Below are 18,228 nucleotides of genomic sequence, written 5' to 3'. Positions count from 1 at the left end.
CAGGCGGATTTCTGAGTTCGAGGCCAGCCTGGTCTACAGAGTGAGTTCCAGGACAGCCAGGGCTATACAGAGAAACCCTGTCTCGAAAAACCAAAATAAATAAATAAATAAATAAATAAATAAATAAATAAATCTTTAAAAAAGAAAAAAACAAATCAAAACTTAAGATGTGAAGGACCCAGCTAAGCTACAGTTTGTTTGAAGGAACTAACTAACTCCAGAGGTCAAAGAAGGTGAGAAGGAAGTTTCCTCAAACATTAACAAAGCCCTAGGCTTCAGATAGAAGGATCTATCAGGTGCTTTACAAGAATATTGTAGTTGAAAGAAATATGTCTTTGGGAGTAAGGTTTTGAGCTCTTGATGAAAATTCCCACCAGCTCCAAGCTATGCTTCAAAGTTCCAGATTTTTTAGCATGGCCAATGGGCCAGTGTCTACAGAACATTATAAAAGGGAGTCTTGAATTTTGAACTCATTGTAGTGCTGAGCTGTGCCTTCAATGTCAGAGTTAAAGAGTCACTCGGTAGCAAGGCATAGTGGTACATGCCAGTAATGCCAGAGACTGAGGCAAGGGGACTGTGAGTTAAAGGACCGTTTGGTAAAAATATACAAGGTCTTGTATCAAAATGTGAAATATAATATTGGTGGTGTATTGGGAGGCAGAATTGGAAGTAAAATATCCAACTCCAGATTTCAGCTCACTGTAAAAACTAATGTCAGGGTCTGAGAATCGCTGAAAGAAGACTCCAGACTTGAATAGCATGCAAAGACAAAGAGTATTTATTCTGCAGAAACAACCAGCATGCGGGGGAGGGGCTGTCAACTATCCAAGCAAAATGGTCACCATGAGGGAATCTCGGCAGGTCCCCTTTAAAGCTAGTTAGGGATTTTCCAGTTGTGGTTGGGTCACCTTCATCAGGATTGGTTGAGCTTATTGTATGTGATATTTATATACTTTTGATTGGTTCGTACCTTGAGGAAGAGAGGGTTGCCCCTGGCCAGATGTCAGGGCAACTGCCCTTTTTCTGGGGTTTTTGCAAGAACCTTGGCTGTATTTCTGGGAAATTGATGCTTAAGGCCTAATGTGGCCACCTGTTCTGAAATGGAGTGAATTAGGTTCTCTCACTAAGTACATGTCAGCTGAAGACGGGTGTTGTAGAGGAGTAGAGGTGCCATAAAAGAGAAACGTCAGTGTTGCCAAGGGGCTTTTTAGGTTGTGGGCTATAGCTTTGTGTGTGCTAGGCAGAGTGGAGAGGAAGAGAACACACTTTAGAGTCATTGTGCTTTGTGATGATGGGAAGCTGGGTGGTAAGGCCACGGTATAAAAAGCAGGACTGAGCAGCTCCACTCAGAGGGTTTTCCACATTATTAATTTATTATTTCTCTGTGTATATGTTTTGTGTTTGGGCACATGTGTACCAGAGCATGTATGTAGATGTCAGAGGGCAGTGCTTGGGAGTCAGTCATCTCTTTCCACCGTGTTGTGGCATGGCACTCATACTGGAGTTGTCAGGCTTGGTGGCAGGCACCTTTGAAGAACTGAGCCTTCTTGTTGGCCTAAGAGTAGCAGATTCTTCTTTTTTAAAATTTTAGTTTTAAATTATGTGTATGTATCTGTGTGTATGTGCGCATTTGAATGCAGGTGTCTGTGGAGGCCAAGAGAGGGTTTTGGATTTCCTGGAGCGGGAGTTACAGACAGACAGTTGTAAGCTGTCCAACACGGGTGCTGGGAACCAAATGTGTGACCTCTGCAAGAGCAGTGTGTATCAATGACCACTGAGCCACCTCTGCAAGAGCAGTGTGCACCAAAGACCACTGAGCCACTTCTCCAGCCAGCACCCTGAAGACTTCACATAGTAGGAAATATATATATACAGCTAAATTGAGGATGCGTATTTGAAGTGGAATTTCAGTGGAGTTAGTAGAGTTGCTGTGTTAGCCTGGGACTATATCTCAATAATTGAGTGCTGGCCTGGTGTGCTTGAGGGTATGAACTCTAGTACTGAAAAACAGAAAAAGCTGATATGTAGTATTCGTTCAATATCCTAGCATCCTAGCATTTATTTTTATTAGTTGTTGGTTATATGCATGTGCTTGTCTCTCTCTGGCTATGCACCCGTGTACAGTGGTGCCCACCGAAGCCAGAGGCATCAGATCCCTTGAAGGTGTTGCAGGTGCTTGTGGGCAAGCCGCTGAGAGTGCTGGGAACTGAACTCAGGGTTCTCTGAAACAACAGTGTGTGCTTTTAATTGTTGATCCTTTTCTCCAACCCCAGTTCTAGCATTTAAATCAGGACTTGCTCTCCTCTCTTATAGAAGCAACCATCTGAATCACCTCATATGTCTTTATCAAGACACATGCCTTTCAGGAAAGACTGAAACAGCATGGCTTCCATCTGAAACCTTTTGAAGATTTCAGCTGAAGAATTCAGTAGAATTGAGTGCCAACGAGATATGGGAGCTTTTCAGTCTTGAAGGCTGTGAAGTAGCCTGGGTCAATTGTCTAAACCTCCTAAAAACCCAGTTTGCAGAGGTGAGCCAGTTAGCTTATTTTAAACACCTTATTAACTCAAGACACTACTTGCTCTTCAGACTGATTTCATGCGTTACTTTAGTAATCCTATTTTAGAGGGATTTTAAGCATCATCAGGATTAGACATGATAAAATCTTGGGAATCTTGGAGCTGCCATGTGCATTAGTTTTTACTTTTTTGAGATGTTCCCATGAACAACAGTGATGGTCATGGTACATGCTTTAGAATTGAAGAATTCTAATCTGTGACTCAATTATAGGTTTCTATGTTGGAAAGAGTCCTATATTTAGAGACCCAGAAAGACCAAGCGTTTGCTGGTGTGGCTGTGAGTTCCTCTCTATACAGCCCTGGATGGGTTTCGGTAACTCAGTACGTTAGAGTAACAGTAAATAACAGTGTCATTTTCTTTGCTCCATGCAAAGATGATTTGAGAAGACAATGAAAAGTTATAGAAAACTCCAGGAATAAAATGTTGTAGTACTGTAGTTATTATAGATGATTTGTGTTGTTCACTAAAATCTACTTTTATTTCATGGCTTTACATATTCATTTGCTTGAAAACATCTTTGTACTGTTTTTCTTTTAACAACAAAAAAATATTCTCAACTGACTATTAGGAAAGTCATATGTGAAAACTGAGCTTTAAACCAAATGAGTCGCAGAATAAACCTAGTTTTTCCCACTCAGGTGACTTAACTCTTCAGGCCATGGTCAGTGCAAATAGATTGTTTTTGTGGCATAAACGTGATCAGGATGAGGCAATTATCTTTGAAGATGTTGCTGTTTCCAGGTGGTAATTACTCATTTGTTATTACCCCAAGTGTATGACTTGATGCTTAAGATTTATTTTTAAAGATAAGTCATCTGGTTTATAGCTTGCTCGTCTGTTACTTGAAAGAGTTAAATTCATATACTTCTTAATATATGCCATTAGGAAGGAAGCGGGTATTTGTGTCATTTAAAAAACCTGTCTAACAATGTTACTAGTTTGTCTCTTTAAAGATCACTTACTTGGGGCATACCTTACTGGTTGGACAAGATCTCAGATTGTGACTAAGTTCTAATGAGTGGTTATAAAAGCATGTGTGTTGCCTTGTGACACTTACGTGTTACTGTTTGAGTTGGACTCTGCATTCCAGTTGATTGTACGCAGGTTAGTTCAGGTTGCTCACTATTACTGACTCTTCTTTGTTTACATGTCACAGGGATGGTGAACAGTTGTAAAAATCCTCCTTTAGAACAGCGCTTAATAAAGACATTTCCTTCTCTGAATTAACTTTACTAACTTTAGAATTTTATACTGCAAAGATTACCTTAGGTTTAGCCCTATTTGCAAAGCGGTTTTCCTACCAGTAAACCAGTTTAGAATCAAGTTATAATACCTTACAAGTGGAAATGTGTCTGCTTTGCCAAATTGGGTGAAGGGTTCCTTGCTCTTCTGTTCTTATAGAAGACCTTGAAAACTATAAGGGATCACTTTTCACTTTTAACTTAAATCCACACCTTCAGCTAATAATTATCTTTTTATGAGTTTGATCTTTGATGTTCCTGATTAATTTTGTGACCTCGAGTAAATCTCTAAATTCTCAGCTTCAGGTATCTCATCAGTCAAATGATGATAATTAATACCTACTCCTAACCACAAGGATGTTGTAAAAATAGCCGGGAGAATTTTTATAAAGGATTAGGCATGTGGTTTTTGAATTTATAGTAGCAGTCTTTTGTATTCAGTCTATTTAGTTTGCTAATATTCTTTTGGTAAAAATTAGAATGCTGGTTTTATAGTTTCTGTGGTTGAAATGTGAAGTGTTTGCCAGAGGCTTATGTGTTGGAACACTCAGCCCCAGGTGGTGCTAAGTTGGAACCTTGTGGAATCTTGAGGAAATAGTCTCATTGGAGGAAGTAGATGGCCAGGGGTGAGCCCTGAGGATTTCTAGCCTGACTACTGACTCTTACCCACCCTTTGCTTCTTGTCTGCCAAGAAATGAATTTAGGAGACCCAGCTGCACTTTCCTGCAACTGTGGAGCTGCCTGTCTCCATGCTTTCCCCTCTCTGATGTCTGTAGCCCCTCAAACCACAAGCCAAAATAAAACTTTTTTCACTTAAGGTGTTTCTTATTAGGTCACAACAAGAAAAATAACCAATGCAGTAATTACACATGTAGATAACTAGCATTGAGATACTTGAGTGGCATGCAGCAGTGTCTGGTATAAAGCAAAGAATCTTGGTCCTTTTGGAAACTAAACGGCAAATGAGCTGTTGATAATATCAGTATAGGAGCACTGCTTAGCAGGCTCCCAGTCCAACTTCAGTAGTGAAAAATTATACAGTTTAGCTCTCCAATCAAATGGCAGAGACTGAGATGGATTTTAAAATATGCAACTGTATAGTGCCTATAAGAGACTAACTTGAGACTCAAAGTCATAAATTGGTTCAGAGTTAAAGATGGACATAATAGGCCATGCAAATATCAACAAATATGCGAACCCAAAAAAGAGCAGGATGGTTTTGCAAAGGTCAAACAAAAATAGACTTTAAATTTAAAAAAAAAATTACAAGAGACAAAAAGACATTCCATTAAAAATTGATATAATAATTAATTAAAAGCTTTCATGTACCTAATAACAGACCACCAAAACTGCATGAAGCAAAAATTCAAAGTGGAAGAAGTAGCTGAGTGTGTGTGTGTGTGTGGGGGGGGGGGTCAGTCTTTGTTGAAGACCTGGAATGATGGATCTGACTAGGAAACACAAGCAGGACCAGAGGATAGGGAGCAGTCAGCCTGTGAGCTTGAAAGGAGTACTACCCAACAGGAGCAAAATTGTCATCTTCTCGGGTCCTACTACAGTGGATAGAAATTGTACTACATACTCAGTGTAATTTCTCTGACTATAATGGGTGAGTGGAGTCAGAAATTAGTAATAGAAGAAAACTAAACACACACACACACACACACACACACAAATTTGTAGAAATTAAACATATTCTTATATGAAATGTATTAATAAAATCACAAGGTGTCTTAGTCAGGGTTTCTATTCCTGCACAAACATCATGACCAAGAAGCAAGTTGGGGAGGAAAGGGTTTTATTTGGCTTACATTTCCATACTGCTGCTGATCACCAAAGGATNCAGGACTGGAACTCAAGCAGGTCAGAAAGCAGGAGCTGATGCAGAAGCCATGGAGGGATGTTCTTTACTGGCTTGCCTCCCCTGGCTTGCTCAGCCTGCTCTCTTATAGAACCAAGACTACCAGCCCAGAGATGGCACCACCCACAAGGGGACCTACCCCCTTGATCACTAATTCTCCAACTGAAGCTCCTTTCTCTATGATAACTCCAGCCTGTGTCAAGTTGACACAAAATTAGCCAGTACAATTGACCCCTTGTCAACTGGACACACAAACACATCACTAGTAAGCCTCAACCCTTAGTGCTTATTCATCCCCAAGATCTAAATAACTTTAAAAGTCCCACAGTCTTTGCAAATTCTTAAAATTTCAATCTCTCTTAAAATCCAAAGTCTTTACAATTAAAGTCTCTTAACTGTGGATTTCACTAAAATACTTCCCTCAAGAGGGAAAAGCATCAGGGCACAGTCACAAAGAAAAGCAAAATCAAACTCTCAACTGTCCAATGTCTGGGATCCAACTCATGTTCTTCTGGGCTCCGCCAAGGGCTTGGGTCACTTCTCCAGTCATGCCCTTTGTAGCACACACCTAGTCTTCTAGGCTCCAGTCTGTACTCCACTGCTGCTGCTGTTCTTGGTGGTCATCTCATGATACTGGCATCTCCAAAACGCTGCTGTCTTCCACTGTCTTCCACTAGTGTCTTCAACACTAGCCTCTCATAGGTTCTCTTCATGGTGCCAAGCCTCAACTCCTTTGCATGACCCCTTCAGTCCTGGGCCATCAATTGCAACTGAGGCTGCACCTTCACCAATGGCCTTCTATGGCCTGCTTGTGGACGTTGTACATCGTGGTGCGGAGCCTAGTGCGCACCACGATGTACAACGTCCACAAGCAGTAATAGGCCATGCAAATATCAACAAATATGCGAACCCAAAAAAGAGCAGGATGGTTTTGCAAAGGTCAAACAAAAATAGACTTTAAATTTAAAAAAAAAATTACAAGAGACAAAAAGACATTCCATTAAAAATTGATATAATAATTAATTAAAAGCTTTCATGTACCTAATAACAGACCACCAAAACTGCATGAAGCAAAAATTCAAAGTGGAAGAAGTAGCTGAGTGTGTGTGTGTGTGTGGGGCTGCTTGTGGACGTTGTACATCGTGGTGCGCACTAGGCTCCGCACCACGATGTACAACGTCCACAAGCAGTCTATTCCTGCACAAACATCATGACCAAGAAGCAAGTTGGGGAGGAAAGGGTTTATTCGGCTTACATTTCCATACTGCTGCTGATCACCAAAGGATGCAGGACTGGAACTCAAGCAGGTCAGAAAGCAGGAGCTGATGCAGAAGCCATGGAGGAATGTTCTTTACTGGCTTGCCTCCCCTGGCTTGCTCAGCCTGCTCTCTTATAGAACCAAGACTACCAGCCCAGAGATGGCACCACCCACAAGGGGACCTACCCCCTTGATCACTAATTGAGAAAATGCCTTGCAGCTGGATCTCATGGTGGCATTTTCCCAACTGAAGCTCCTTTCTCTTTGATAACTCCAGCCTTTGTCAAGTTGACACAAAATTAGCCAGTACACAAGCGAAATGAGAAAATATTTAGATGAAAATGAGAGCAATGTAACAACATAGATGTACTGAAGCTATGATCTGTGGGAAACAAATGTTAAAAAGCAGAAGCATCCCGTGTCAGCAGTGCACCTGGAAAGGAACTGGAAAAACAGAAACCACATCAAAGGTCACCAAAAGGAAGGAAATAGATTTATGCAGTGATAAATAAAATGAAAAAAATTTAAAAAAAAACAAACAAACAGAAAAATCAGTGAAACCAAAAGATTTTTCAGGTTATATTTATGTGTTTAGCAACACATACACACATATTTAAGCACAATGAAAAAGGGGGGTATGAATTTGAAAAAGAACAGGGATGGTATATGAGAGTATTTGGAGAGGGAAAATATTGTAATTATAATCTCAAAAAATAGAAGAAATTATTAAAATATATGTAAACAAAAACTGGCAAACTTTTACCTAACTAACAACAACAAAGAAGGTTTAAATGACGATAACCAAGCTGAAAATTGACAAATTAATGACAATTGTACCCAGTTAAAAAGGATTATGAAATGATGCTTTCAGCAAGTTGAATAACCTATTTGAAATGTGCAGGATCCTAAAAGCCTAGACTGAATCATGAAGAAATTGTAAGATTGAATTTGAAATAAGAAAAATCCCCAGTGAAGAAGCACTCTAGGCTTTATGCTCTCACTGGGGCAGTCCATCAGACATTTAAAGGAAGACGCACCCATCTCCCCTAGCCTTCAAGAGATGCATCCCAGCGGGGCAGTGGTGGCGCATGCACTTGGGAGGCAGAGGCAGGTGGATTTCTGAGTTCGAGGCCAGCCTGGTCTACAGAGTGAGTTCCAGGACAGGCAGAGCTACACAGAGAAATCCTGCCTCGGGGCTGGGGGGTGGGGAGAGAAAGAGAGAGAGGGGGGAGGGGAGAGGAGGGGAGGGAAGGGGAGGAGAGGAGAGGAGAAGAGAGAGAGAGAGAGGGAGAGAGAGAGAGAGAGAGAGATCCTAACTTATTCTAATGATGCTTTACTCCAATCCTAAGTCAAATGACAACTCTACAAGGAAACTACAGACAGTCTCCTTTCTGAGAAGTGTTACTGCCTGTGTAGTTTGGATAAGAATGCCCCCCCCCCGACCCTGCAGCCCCCCATAGGCTCATATGTTTGATTGTTCCCTAGTTGGTAGAACTGTTTAGGAAGGATTAAGAGGTGGCCTTGTTGCAAGAAGCATGTCACTGGGAGTGGACCATCGGATTTCAAAAGCCCATGCCAGGCCCAGTCTCAATCTCTCCTGCAACTTTTATAGAACAAATGTGAGTTCTCAGCTCCTTCTTCAGCACCATACCTGCCTGCTTGCTGCCACACTCCCTGCCATAATGATTACGAGCTAACGCTCTGAGATTGTAAGCAAGCTTCCATTTAAATGTTTTCTTTTTTATAAGTCGTCTGGTCATGGTATTTCATCACAGCAATAGAACAGTAACTAAGATACTGCTGGAGTCTGGAGTATCCTGCTCTAGGCTGTGTTAAAGTCTACACCTATAACCATTGGTGTTTTTTAATGAGGTCTATAAATTTTAGGCTTTTGCATTGTAGGTGAAAGAAATAGGTCAGCAGGAGGTATGTCTTTGAAAGTTATACCATGTCTTTTCTTTACTTTCTGTTTCCTGTTCTCCATAAAGTAAATACCCTCTACCACATGACATTGCGTCATCATGGAAGCAGAATCAGTGTAGCTGAGGACTGTGGACTAAGCTGAGCCCCGCCCATATTCAGTTGTTATTGCCAGTACTTAATAATATGATAGATATTGTAAGTACCAATGCAAAAATCTCCAGGCAAAAGAAAATGATAGCAAATTTAATTTAGCACGATATAAAAAGGGTTAGACAAGGGCCAGAGTGAGTGATTGCTCAGTGGTTAGGGCTGCTCTTGTAGAAGACCCAAGTTCAGTTCAGTTGCAGTTCTAGGGGATCTGACACCCTCTTCTGGCCTCTGTGGATAACCCCCATCCCCATAGCATACATTTATACAGACACACATAAATAAAAACAAATCATAAAGGATTAAACATCAAAGTTCAGTGGGATTCATGTAAGAATAGTTCAGCACTTCTAAGATACCACATGAACAGAGTGAACAAAAGGGAAATGTGTGTGATCATTGGAACTGAAGTTGTAAAAAAGTTGGCAAAATTCAATACTCATAATAAAAGCACTCAACACCTGAATTTAGAAAGGCTTCCTCAAAATTTTAAAAGAAGCCACTTGTAAAATGCCACAGCGAGCACCATACTTAGCTTTGAAAGCAGAAGGGGTTTGTTGTTGTTTGTTTGTTTTTTCATTTCTTTTTTGTTTGCTTGTTTGCTCTGAGTTGTTGAGACAAAGTCTGGCTATGTGACTGAGGCTGGTCTTGAACTTTTCCTGTCTTAACCTTTCAAGTGCTGGCATTACAGATGTGTACCAACATACTCAGCGAAAACCTGTCTCTTGAAAGGGTTCCTGCTTGTCTACTTTTGTCAACTAGTGCTGAAGTTAGAGCCAGGACAGTTATGTAAGAAAGGGGACACAAAATACACACAAGTTAAAAAGAGGTAAATTTTACTCTATTAATAGCTAGTATGACCTTATATGTTGAAAACTCCCAGAACTCTTATCAGTTAAAATGGCTAAAATGCATTCAGCACAGTAGCAGGAAACAAATCTATACACAAACGTGGGTTACAGTTCTCTCCACTAAAAATGAGCACTCTGAAAAGGGAATTAAATAATTAGTTTATAATAGTTGGTTGAGAAAGAAAACTTAGAATTAACTAAAAGTATGAAAGATTTACAGTGAAAACTGTAAGCCATTGCTGGATTTAAAAGGCATTAGATAAATGAAAAATATCTCATGATTTACTATTACGATATCAGTGCTACTAGGGTTATCTACAAACTCAGTTCAGTCCAATTTGGAGTTCCAGGGACTTCTGTACAGACTTGGAAAAACTCTAAAACTGACACAAAATCTCAAGGGATCCTGAATAAACAAAGGAATCTTGAAAAAGAACTAAGAGGGAGATCTGGCATTTTTTAATTTCAAAATTATGCCAAAGCTAATAAAAATAGTGTAGAACTAGCATGAAGATGGATGGGTGTATGGACCAGAGCTATAAAATAGCCTCTAAAAAATTTGCAACAGAATTCTCGGATGATCCTAAAACGGAATTTCTGATTATATATCCAAAAGAATTAAAAGCTGAGTTTAATTTTATGCAGTTTATAGCAGTATGCCTTATGACAGCAAAATCAGAAGCAGTCAGAAAAACCTACAGAGGTAAGCCTGGATAAGCAAAATAAGTTACATACACATACTGGAACAATATTAGCGTGTTTCCTCAATTAAAAAATTATTTTCTCATATATTACATCTCCCTCCCCTCCCCCAAATTATTAGCATTTTTAAGGATGGAAATTCTGAGGTATTCTGCATCTCTGACCCTTGATGATACTGCTAAGTGAAATAAGGTAGTTACAAAATGACCAAAGCTGGATATCTCCATTTATATGAGGCACTTAAAGTACTAAAATTAGACAAAGTACTAGCTGATGGGTTTGAGGGAAAGTCACTGATTTAAAACAGCTTTCGATGTGAAGACTTCTGGAGATGCATGACATTATCAAAAGAGGAATTTAGCACAATGTATAGGACAAATATTTTACAATGAAAAACAGACAATTCTTGGTAATTAGGTTTTCCTTTCTCCAGGTTCTCCATCTCCTGTGTTCTGTTGTTCACTTGCATTCCTTTACTTTGCTTTAACGTGATGAGGATCATGTTAAATCAGATCAAATTCAGAGTTTCTGTGCCAGAAACGCTGGTGAACATGTTTTGCGTTTCTATGATGTTTATTGAATAACAATAAATTCACAGGCTATGGCAGCAATTTGGTAGATATTTCTGCTTTTGTTAGTATCCCTAGCCCAGGCCTTGAAGGAGTAAAAAGTGACATGGAATGTGTTTACTGGAACCAGCGAGGAACCTTTTTAAAGATGACATTTGGGACAAATAAAGAACAGATTTGATTGCTAAGGTAGTGTTTGCTGAGGTTGAGCCTTTGAATCTGAATTAGAGGCATGAAGGGTTTCTGCAGGAGACCCCTATCTCCTGTGCTGTTGGCCACATCAGATTATCACAGGAGTTAGAGCAGGAGTCTCACTGCTCACAGTGTTAGGGAGCTGTTTGTCCTAATGTTTAGTATGGTAACAGCACCTGGAATTAGAGCCTTTGTTTCTTGGATATGATGAGAGGCGGGAGATGAAATGCGTTCATGTCTGGAGCTTACGTCAAGTGCAAACACGCATGAAAAGGGAAGGGACATGCTTTGTGGTTGTCTTTAGCCATTGTGCATAGGTATCTACATGCATAGATGCATATTTATGTTTTAGACAGTCGCAATTTGTAGTCTAACTGGCCTATACTCATGGCTGTTTTTTGTGCCTCAGTGTCCCAAATGTCAGACCACTGGCATGAGCCACCACAACGAATAGTATTGTTTTAACTTTTGTGAAGATTTGACATTTTTCATGATAGAAGGACCCAGTTGATGATAATAATATTTCTTCAAGATGATCTTGAAGATGTACATCTTGTGATGTGCAGGGCCTTCTGACAGACCTATTACCATCGGGGATCTCTGCATGTAAGAATACTTTTGTAGAGCCTTTACTATTAGAGACACATTCAAAAGTGTACCTGTTTGAGCAGAATAGGGAGAGAGCACATTTCTCTGAAATTCTTCGTATGGTAGGATTCTTCGAAACTGATTACTCCATCATGCTATAAACTTTTGGGGAAAGATAACTGGGTTTCATTAAAAAGAATAGGCATACTGCTTCTGAGAACCTGGACTTGGCTTGTTACAATGAGTTCCAGTTTACTAACTGTGGGAACACTCAGCTCTCACCTGTGGCCCATCTCCAGCAGGTCCATTCCAGCTGTGTTCCTGTATGCTTACCTACCTGAATCTCTGCAGCATCCCGATTCCTCCCACTGCTTCTTGTTGTTGAGTTTTTTCCTTTGTTTGTTTGTTTGTTTAGCTGTATTTTGTGAGAGACTTCATGCTCTATGGTAATCTGTCTGAAAGAAATTTAAAATAATATGGTGTAGGGGCTAAAGTTCAGTGGCTTCACATGCACAAAAGAAAAAAAAGTAGATAAAAGTTAATGATTTTTAAGGTAATAGCATAATGAAATAGTTCCACATTATAATTGTTAGGTAAGTCCTTGTGAGGTGTTTGGCCTCTAGTCAAATTTTGAGTAAGACTGTTTCTAAAAGTTAAGGCTGAGACATGAGGTTTGGGAGTTGAAAGACAACACTGAGCTACCAGTGCGGAGTCTTTGCATGACTTCCAGGGACTTAGGCCTGACCAGAAAAGCAAGTGAATAAAGAAAAGGCAGACAGAGATGGACACACAGAAAGAAAGTTGGGATTGGGTGGACTCAGTTCTCTGCTGAAGTAGCTATAGCACCCTGGGAGTTTGTATGTTTATAATATATTGTTAAACAGGGAGTCGGGGTTTGTGGTATACAGGAAACAAAAATTAGATGTTAACTCTGTAGGAGTAGTTTCTGCAGGCCGAGCAGTCTTGGGGCCATAAACATGCAGGGTTTAGAAAGGCAGGCACATTCTCACCAAAGTGTCAGCATCCATAACTTGGAGCAGAGGAAGGCTTTTTCATGCTTTACCCTCACTCCAGGGAGAAGGCCCTGCCAAGTGGACCTGAGGCCATGCCTCTGTGAGTAACACATTCACTGAGGATTTTGCTCCCTATATACTAGAGCAAGAACATTTCTCTCCCTCTCTGTTTTAGGGCTTTATTGGTGTGAAGACACACCATGACCATAGCAACTCTTACAAAGGAGAACATTTAATAGGGCTGGCTTGCTGTTTCAGTTTCAGAGGTTTATTAGTCTATTATCATCACCATGGGGAGAGTCATGGCAGCGTGTAGGCATCATGGTGCTAGAGAAGGAGCTGAGAGGTTCTGCATCTTGAGCCACAGGCAGAAGGGAAACACTAGACATAGCTGAAGCCTATGAGATCTCAAAGTCTGCCCCCACAGTGACCCACTTCCTCCAATAAGACCACACCTCCGAAGAGTGCCACTCCCGATGGGCCAAGCATTCCCACACAACATGGTCCATACCTATTCAACCCCCCCTCTCCCTCCCTCTCTCTCTCTCTGCCTCTCCTCTTTTTCTTTCTCCCTCTCTCTCCTCTCTTTTTCTCTCTCTCCCTCTCCCCCCTCTCTCTTTGTGTATGAGGAGAGAGAGCTTTAAATATAATTAATGTAAAAAGTTCCTATTTTCAGAGTAGGAGTAATACAGTTATCTCACAGTAAAATTCCTTGTATAGTGAGATTGCAGGGTGAAGAGCCAGGCCGATCTGGTGATCCCTGTTGGTAGCAGCTGGATTTTCCTTTAAGATTTTTTTTTTTAAATTAAGAGAAATGAAATATAATATCTATAGTTGTTTTGAATTCAACATTGCTGAAAGAATGGCCTCATACCAAATAATCCTAAAGAAAAATTACTAGTTATTTTAAATTCCTTTATTCTCCCAAATTGTGTCTTCTTTCTTGTTAAGTGATACTTTATAGCTCATGAAATACTTACATGCATGTTGGTGCCTGTTAGAGTTAGTTTGCTCTTGCTCCCCTCCAGAGACCCTGAACTCTCACCCAGTTCTTATTTGTGATTGTGGTATTCCATTATGGAGTATTTGTTGTATGGCAATAGAATCTTCATAGCTGGCATAATAACACTAACTTATGGTGGTATGGATTGATAAGCAAAGGCATTCTTAAGCCATTCTTTCTATGATCCATTAGGAATATCTCTTGATGTGTTAAGTTTATTCTGACCTTTAAGAAGTATTTATTTCATGTTTTTGTATCTGACTCACTAACTCATTCCTAAGCATGTAGAATTTTAGTCTTTTAACAGTCTGGAAGTTGTATGTGCTGGGGTAGACCTGTGATCCCTATACTTAGTGTTGGTTGGCAATTCCTCTAGGCTCCACCCAACAGCTACTTAGCAACAGCATGCCTGCCAGGTGCTTGCCAACCTGGCATGTAAGGACTTCTTTGCTTCTCTTCCACCCCCTCCCCTACATGTTCCAAGCCTGCCTCTTCTTCTCTCCTCTCTCTTTCGGTCCTTCTCTGTCCCCTTTTTCCTGCCTCTACCCCTTTTCCAGGGCCCCTTCCTTTCCTGCCAGTAAGTCTGTCTGTATACTAACTAGGTCTCTAGCATGGCATGATTGTTCAGGGGGACACCTTGGCGGGCCTGGAAAGGTGCTCTCTCCCACCACGTGATACCGCATTTCATAAAACACAACACTTGTTGGACAGTGGTGGCGCATGCACGCCTTTAATCCCAATGCTTGGGAGGCAGAGGCAGGCGAATAAATTTCTGAGTTCAAGGCCAGCCTGGTCTACAGAGTGAGTTCCAGGACAGCCAGGGCTATACAGAGAAACCCTGTCTCAAAAAACAAAAACAAACAAAAAACAAAAACAAAAATCCCCCACAACACTTAGACATTGAGGCAGGGAGATTGCTATGAGTTTTAGGTTAACCTGGGCTACATACTTAAATTCCAAACCAACCAAAACCATTTGTGTCTCAAAAAACAAAACAAACAGAAAAATCAGAAAAGGAACATGTTGAATTGACAGATCTTCTTTATAAACCATATTTTCACAGTAATCTATGATATACCTTGAAGGGTATTCTAAAATGAGTTGCCAAGGAGGATTAGATGTAAACAAGAGTGTTTAGTCAGGACCACCAGCTCCTTGGAGAAGTTCCTGCAAGTCAGATCTGGCTGTCTGGGCTCACCTGTGGAACTGCCCCTTTCTGAGTGGATATGTTTTTAAGTGAACATACTCTTTGTTGTCATCCTCGTTCATTTCTTAGTACATAAAAATCAAGTTAATTTTGTAGAAGTTCCATTTGTGTGAGCCCTGTACAAGATTACTATTTAAACTGTTTCACCGATCACTCACAGAGCATGTTACTGCGAAGACCTGCTTTCTTCTACAGTTAGTCCTCCCTAAGCTAATCCGTTTCTAAACTACAAGCTTGTGTAAATCAAGATGAACTGGTCAGAAATTGGATAGAAAAACAAACAAGAAACCAACTAGTGCTTCCTGGTTGGCAACCAATGCATGTTCATGTACTACAATTGCAGGTAATGAAATTTCCTGCATTATAAAAATTCTCACTAGTTAGAAAGTTTGTTTCACATTGTAACTTTGGTTAAAAGCCATTAACTTATTCTTATGATTATTAAGTGACAAATACAAGTCGTAAGATATTTCAGGCAGTAGATGATAGAAGGCAGTTGATGAATTATGAATGTGAAGTCTATTTCTTAGCTGTCCCTGTGATCCCTGCTAGTCTTAGTACATGACATCTAAGTGCCAAGGTGCAGAGGAAGAGGCGTCTGGTGTTGTGTAGGCATGGAGCTCCTTTCTCTAGAGTATACTAGTGACAGTGAACACACAGGCCTGCTGGGACTGACCATCCCTACGTCAGATAGACTGCAGTAAACCCATACATAATTCATAAATGACAGAATATACTCGTTACCAGAGTTCAGCCGCGACACGGATCTTCAAAGCCTATCTTATGGACCTTGAAATATATTCTCGTAGAATAAATGTTTTGAGAAAATATCTCACCCTCGTCAGCTTTTATGGCTAGCAGAGGCATTTTCAGTTGTTTCCTTCAGCTAGGTCCACAGACTGTGCGTGTAATTCATTATCAAGTGACCATCCAAAAACTGCATCTTGTGTGATGTGCTCCCTCCCCCAACCCCCAACCCCCAACCCCTGGAGATATTTGTAAAAGGAAACAAAAGGAGAAAAAAATGTCCTTTACTTGGCAAATATGATTTCTAACAGTGGGCAAAGAGCAGCCTTCCTCTTTTATCAAAAGAAATGATAGGGTTCTCAGAGCAAACCCTGAGGTATATTACAGAGGACCTCGGATACATAAGATATATTACAGAGGACCTCGGGTACATAAGATATATTACAGAGGACCTCGGGTGCATTTAAACTCTTGCCTGTTTATATAAACACGTTTTGAGAATAAAAATGTAAATGTTTCCTTCCTGTGGGACAGCTAGTGAAGTCCCTTGTTCACTGGCTGTCCATGTTTACATCCATGCTGTATTCTCATGAGACCAAGTGAGCTGCAGGGGCTTTGTTAGTTTGAGACTGGGCTTCCAAGGAACCTTTGTAAAAGATTTTGCTTACATAGAAACACAAAAAGAAAGGAAATGCCCTCCGCTTCCTGCTTGCATCTTGCTAGCACATCTTGGCTTTCAGTTACTGCTATCCCAAATAAACTGGTAATTACAATTTTTCACTTTAATTCAGAGGCATTGATAGAATTTGAATTGTTGAATAATAATCTTGATTTCTTTTCTTTTATTACATTTTTTATTTATGTCTAGTTTACAAACAGTAAAATCCATGTGTCTTAATTATCCAGTATTAGTCTTGGTCTACTCCATCAGGGCCAGTGAGGAAGGCTTTCTCAGCATCGTCTTGGAAACTCTTTAACATGTTGGCAGGTTAGAAACTGCAGGTCCTTTGTAAAGGACCAAATTGAATAGTGTCATAAAGCACATACTGTGTCATGGAATCTTAGATAGATGAAAGCTAAGTCATTGCATTTAACTTTTAAATTGTTTTTGTTTTGTATGCTTGTGTGTGGGTGTGTGCTCCATAGTTTGCATTGGGAGATCAGAAAGCAACCTGTAGGAATTGATTCATTCCTTCTACCATGTAGGTCCATTTTTAAATTCAGGGCCCCAGCCTCAGTGGCAAGCACCTGTATCTGTTGAGTCACCTTGCTTAGCCAAGGATATTTTTATGACATTCCCATGAACTTTTTTATGGGGTTTGCCATATTGACTTATGGATAAGATGATTAATTTATTTATTTTTATTTGCTTTTAGAAAATTAATGCAAAACTTCATGATGGAGTATGTCAACGCTGCAAAGAAGTTCTTGAATGGCGTGTAAAATACAGCAAATACAAACCACTGTCAAAGCCTAAGAAATGGTGAGTTGCAGTTCTTAAATTCCTTTTAGTGATATAAACATCATAGTTTCTCAAAACTGTGTTTGATAAACATGAAAGAAAATACAGTTCCTTCATCGAAGGATGTGGAGTGTACTTTGTAGCTATTAAGAACAGAGCCGAATGTGGAGGTGTGGCTATCTGGCATGACCTCGTCCTTCAGGAGTACACCTAGGTTTGGTGTAGTGGGCTCACTTGTTAGGTTGATTTGTTTGGATTTTGAGGGACTTCCAATGTGATTTCCACAGTGGCTGTACAAGTTTCTATTTTGTCAGCCAGCCCTCTTTGTTTTCCTGAGAGTCATTTGGCCTTGGTAAGATGCATCCCTGTTCCCACCTCCCTTGCTCTGGGATAGCAGCAAACACTGCCATAAACAGCCGTTTACATGCGTGCTGGGCATCTGACCTCAGAACCTCTTCCTTGTGTGACAGGCACTTTCCAGACGGAGCCACCTCTGACCATTGGTTTATGTTGCTTACTTCCCCCCCCACCACCACCCCCAGGTCCTGAGTTGAATTTATCTGTTATTTGTATCCATTTTGCTGTTGTTTCTCTCTTTCTTTAATACAGGGTCTCATTATGTAGCTCTAGTTGTCCTGAACTCACTATGTAGACCAGGCTGGCCTTGAACTTATAGAGATCCACTTGTCTTTGTGCCTCCTGAGTGCTGAGATTAAAGCCACCATGCCTGGTTTGATGTTCATTTCTTTTTTTGTTTGTTTGTTTTGTTTTTTTGTTTTGTTTTGTTTTTTGTTTTTTGAGACAGGGTTTCTCTGTGTAGCCCTGGCTGTCCTGGAACTCACTCTGTAGACCAGGCTGGCCTCGAACTCAGGAGGAAATGTTTT

The 18,228-nt window shown here is 40.4% G+C and overlaps 1 protein-coding gene across 1 annotated transcript in view; it reads left to right on the top strand.

Moving 5' to 3' along the window:
- C1H9orf85 (chromosome 1 C9orf85 homolog) overlaps positions 1 to 18,228 on the top strand; it is a 49,089-nt gene that overhangs the window by 12,581 nt on the left and 18,280 nt on the right. The window contains exon 2 of the mRNA XM_021214169.2: positions 17,259 to 17,365. Coding sequence (XP_021069828.1) covers positions 17,259 to 17,365 — 107 coding nt within the window. The remainder of the gene's footprint in view (positions 1 to 17,258; positions 17,366 to 18,228) is intronic.

The sequence above is a fragment of the Mus pahari genome, chromosome 1 (genome assembly GCF_900095145.1).
Source record: "Mus pahari chromosome 1, PAHARI_EIJ_v1.1, whole genome shotgun sequence".
NCBI lineage: Eukaryota > Metazoa > Chordata > Mammalia > Rodentia > Muridae > Mus > Mus pahari.
Note: the sequence above shows the minus strand (reverse complement) of the source record. Positions and strands in the feature narration are given on the sequence as shown.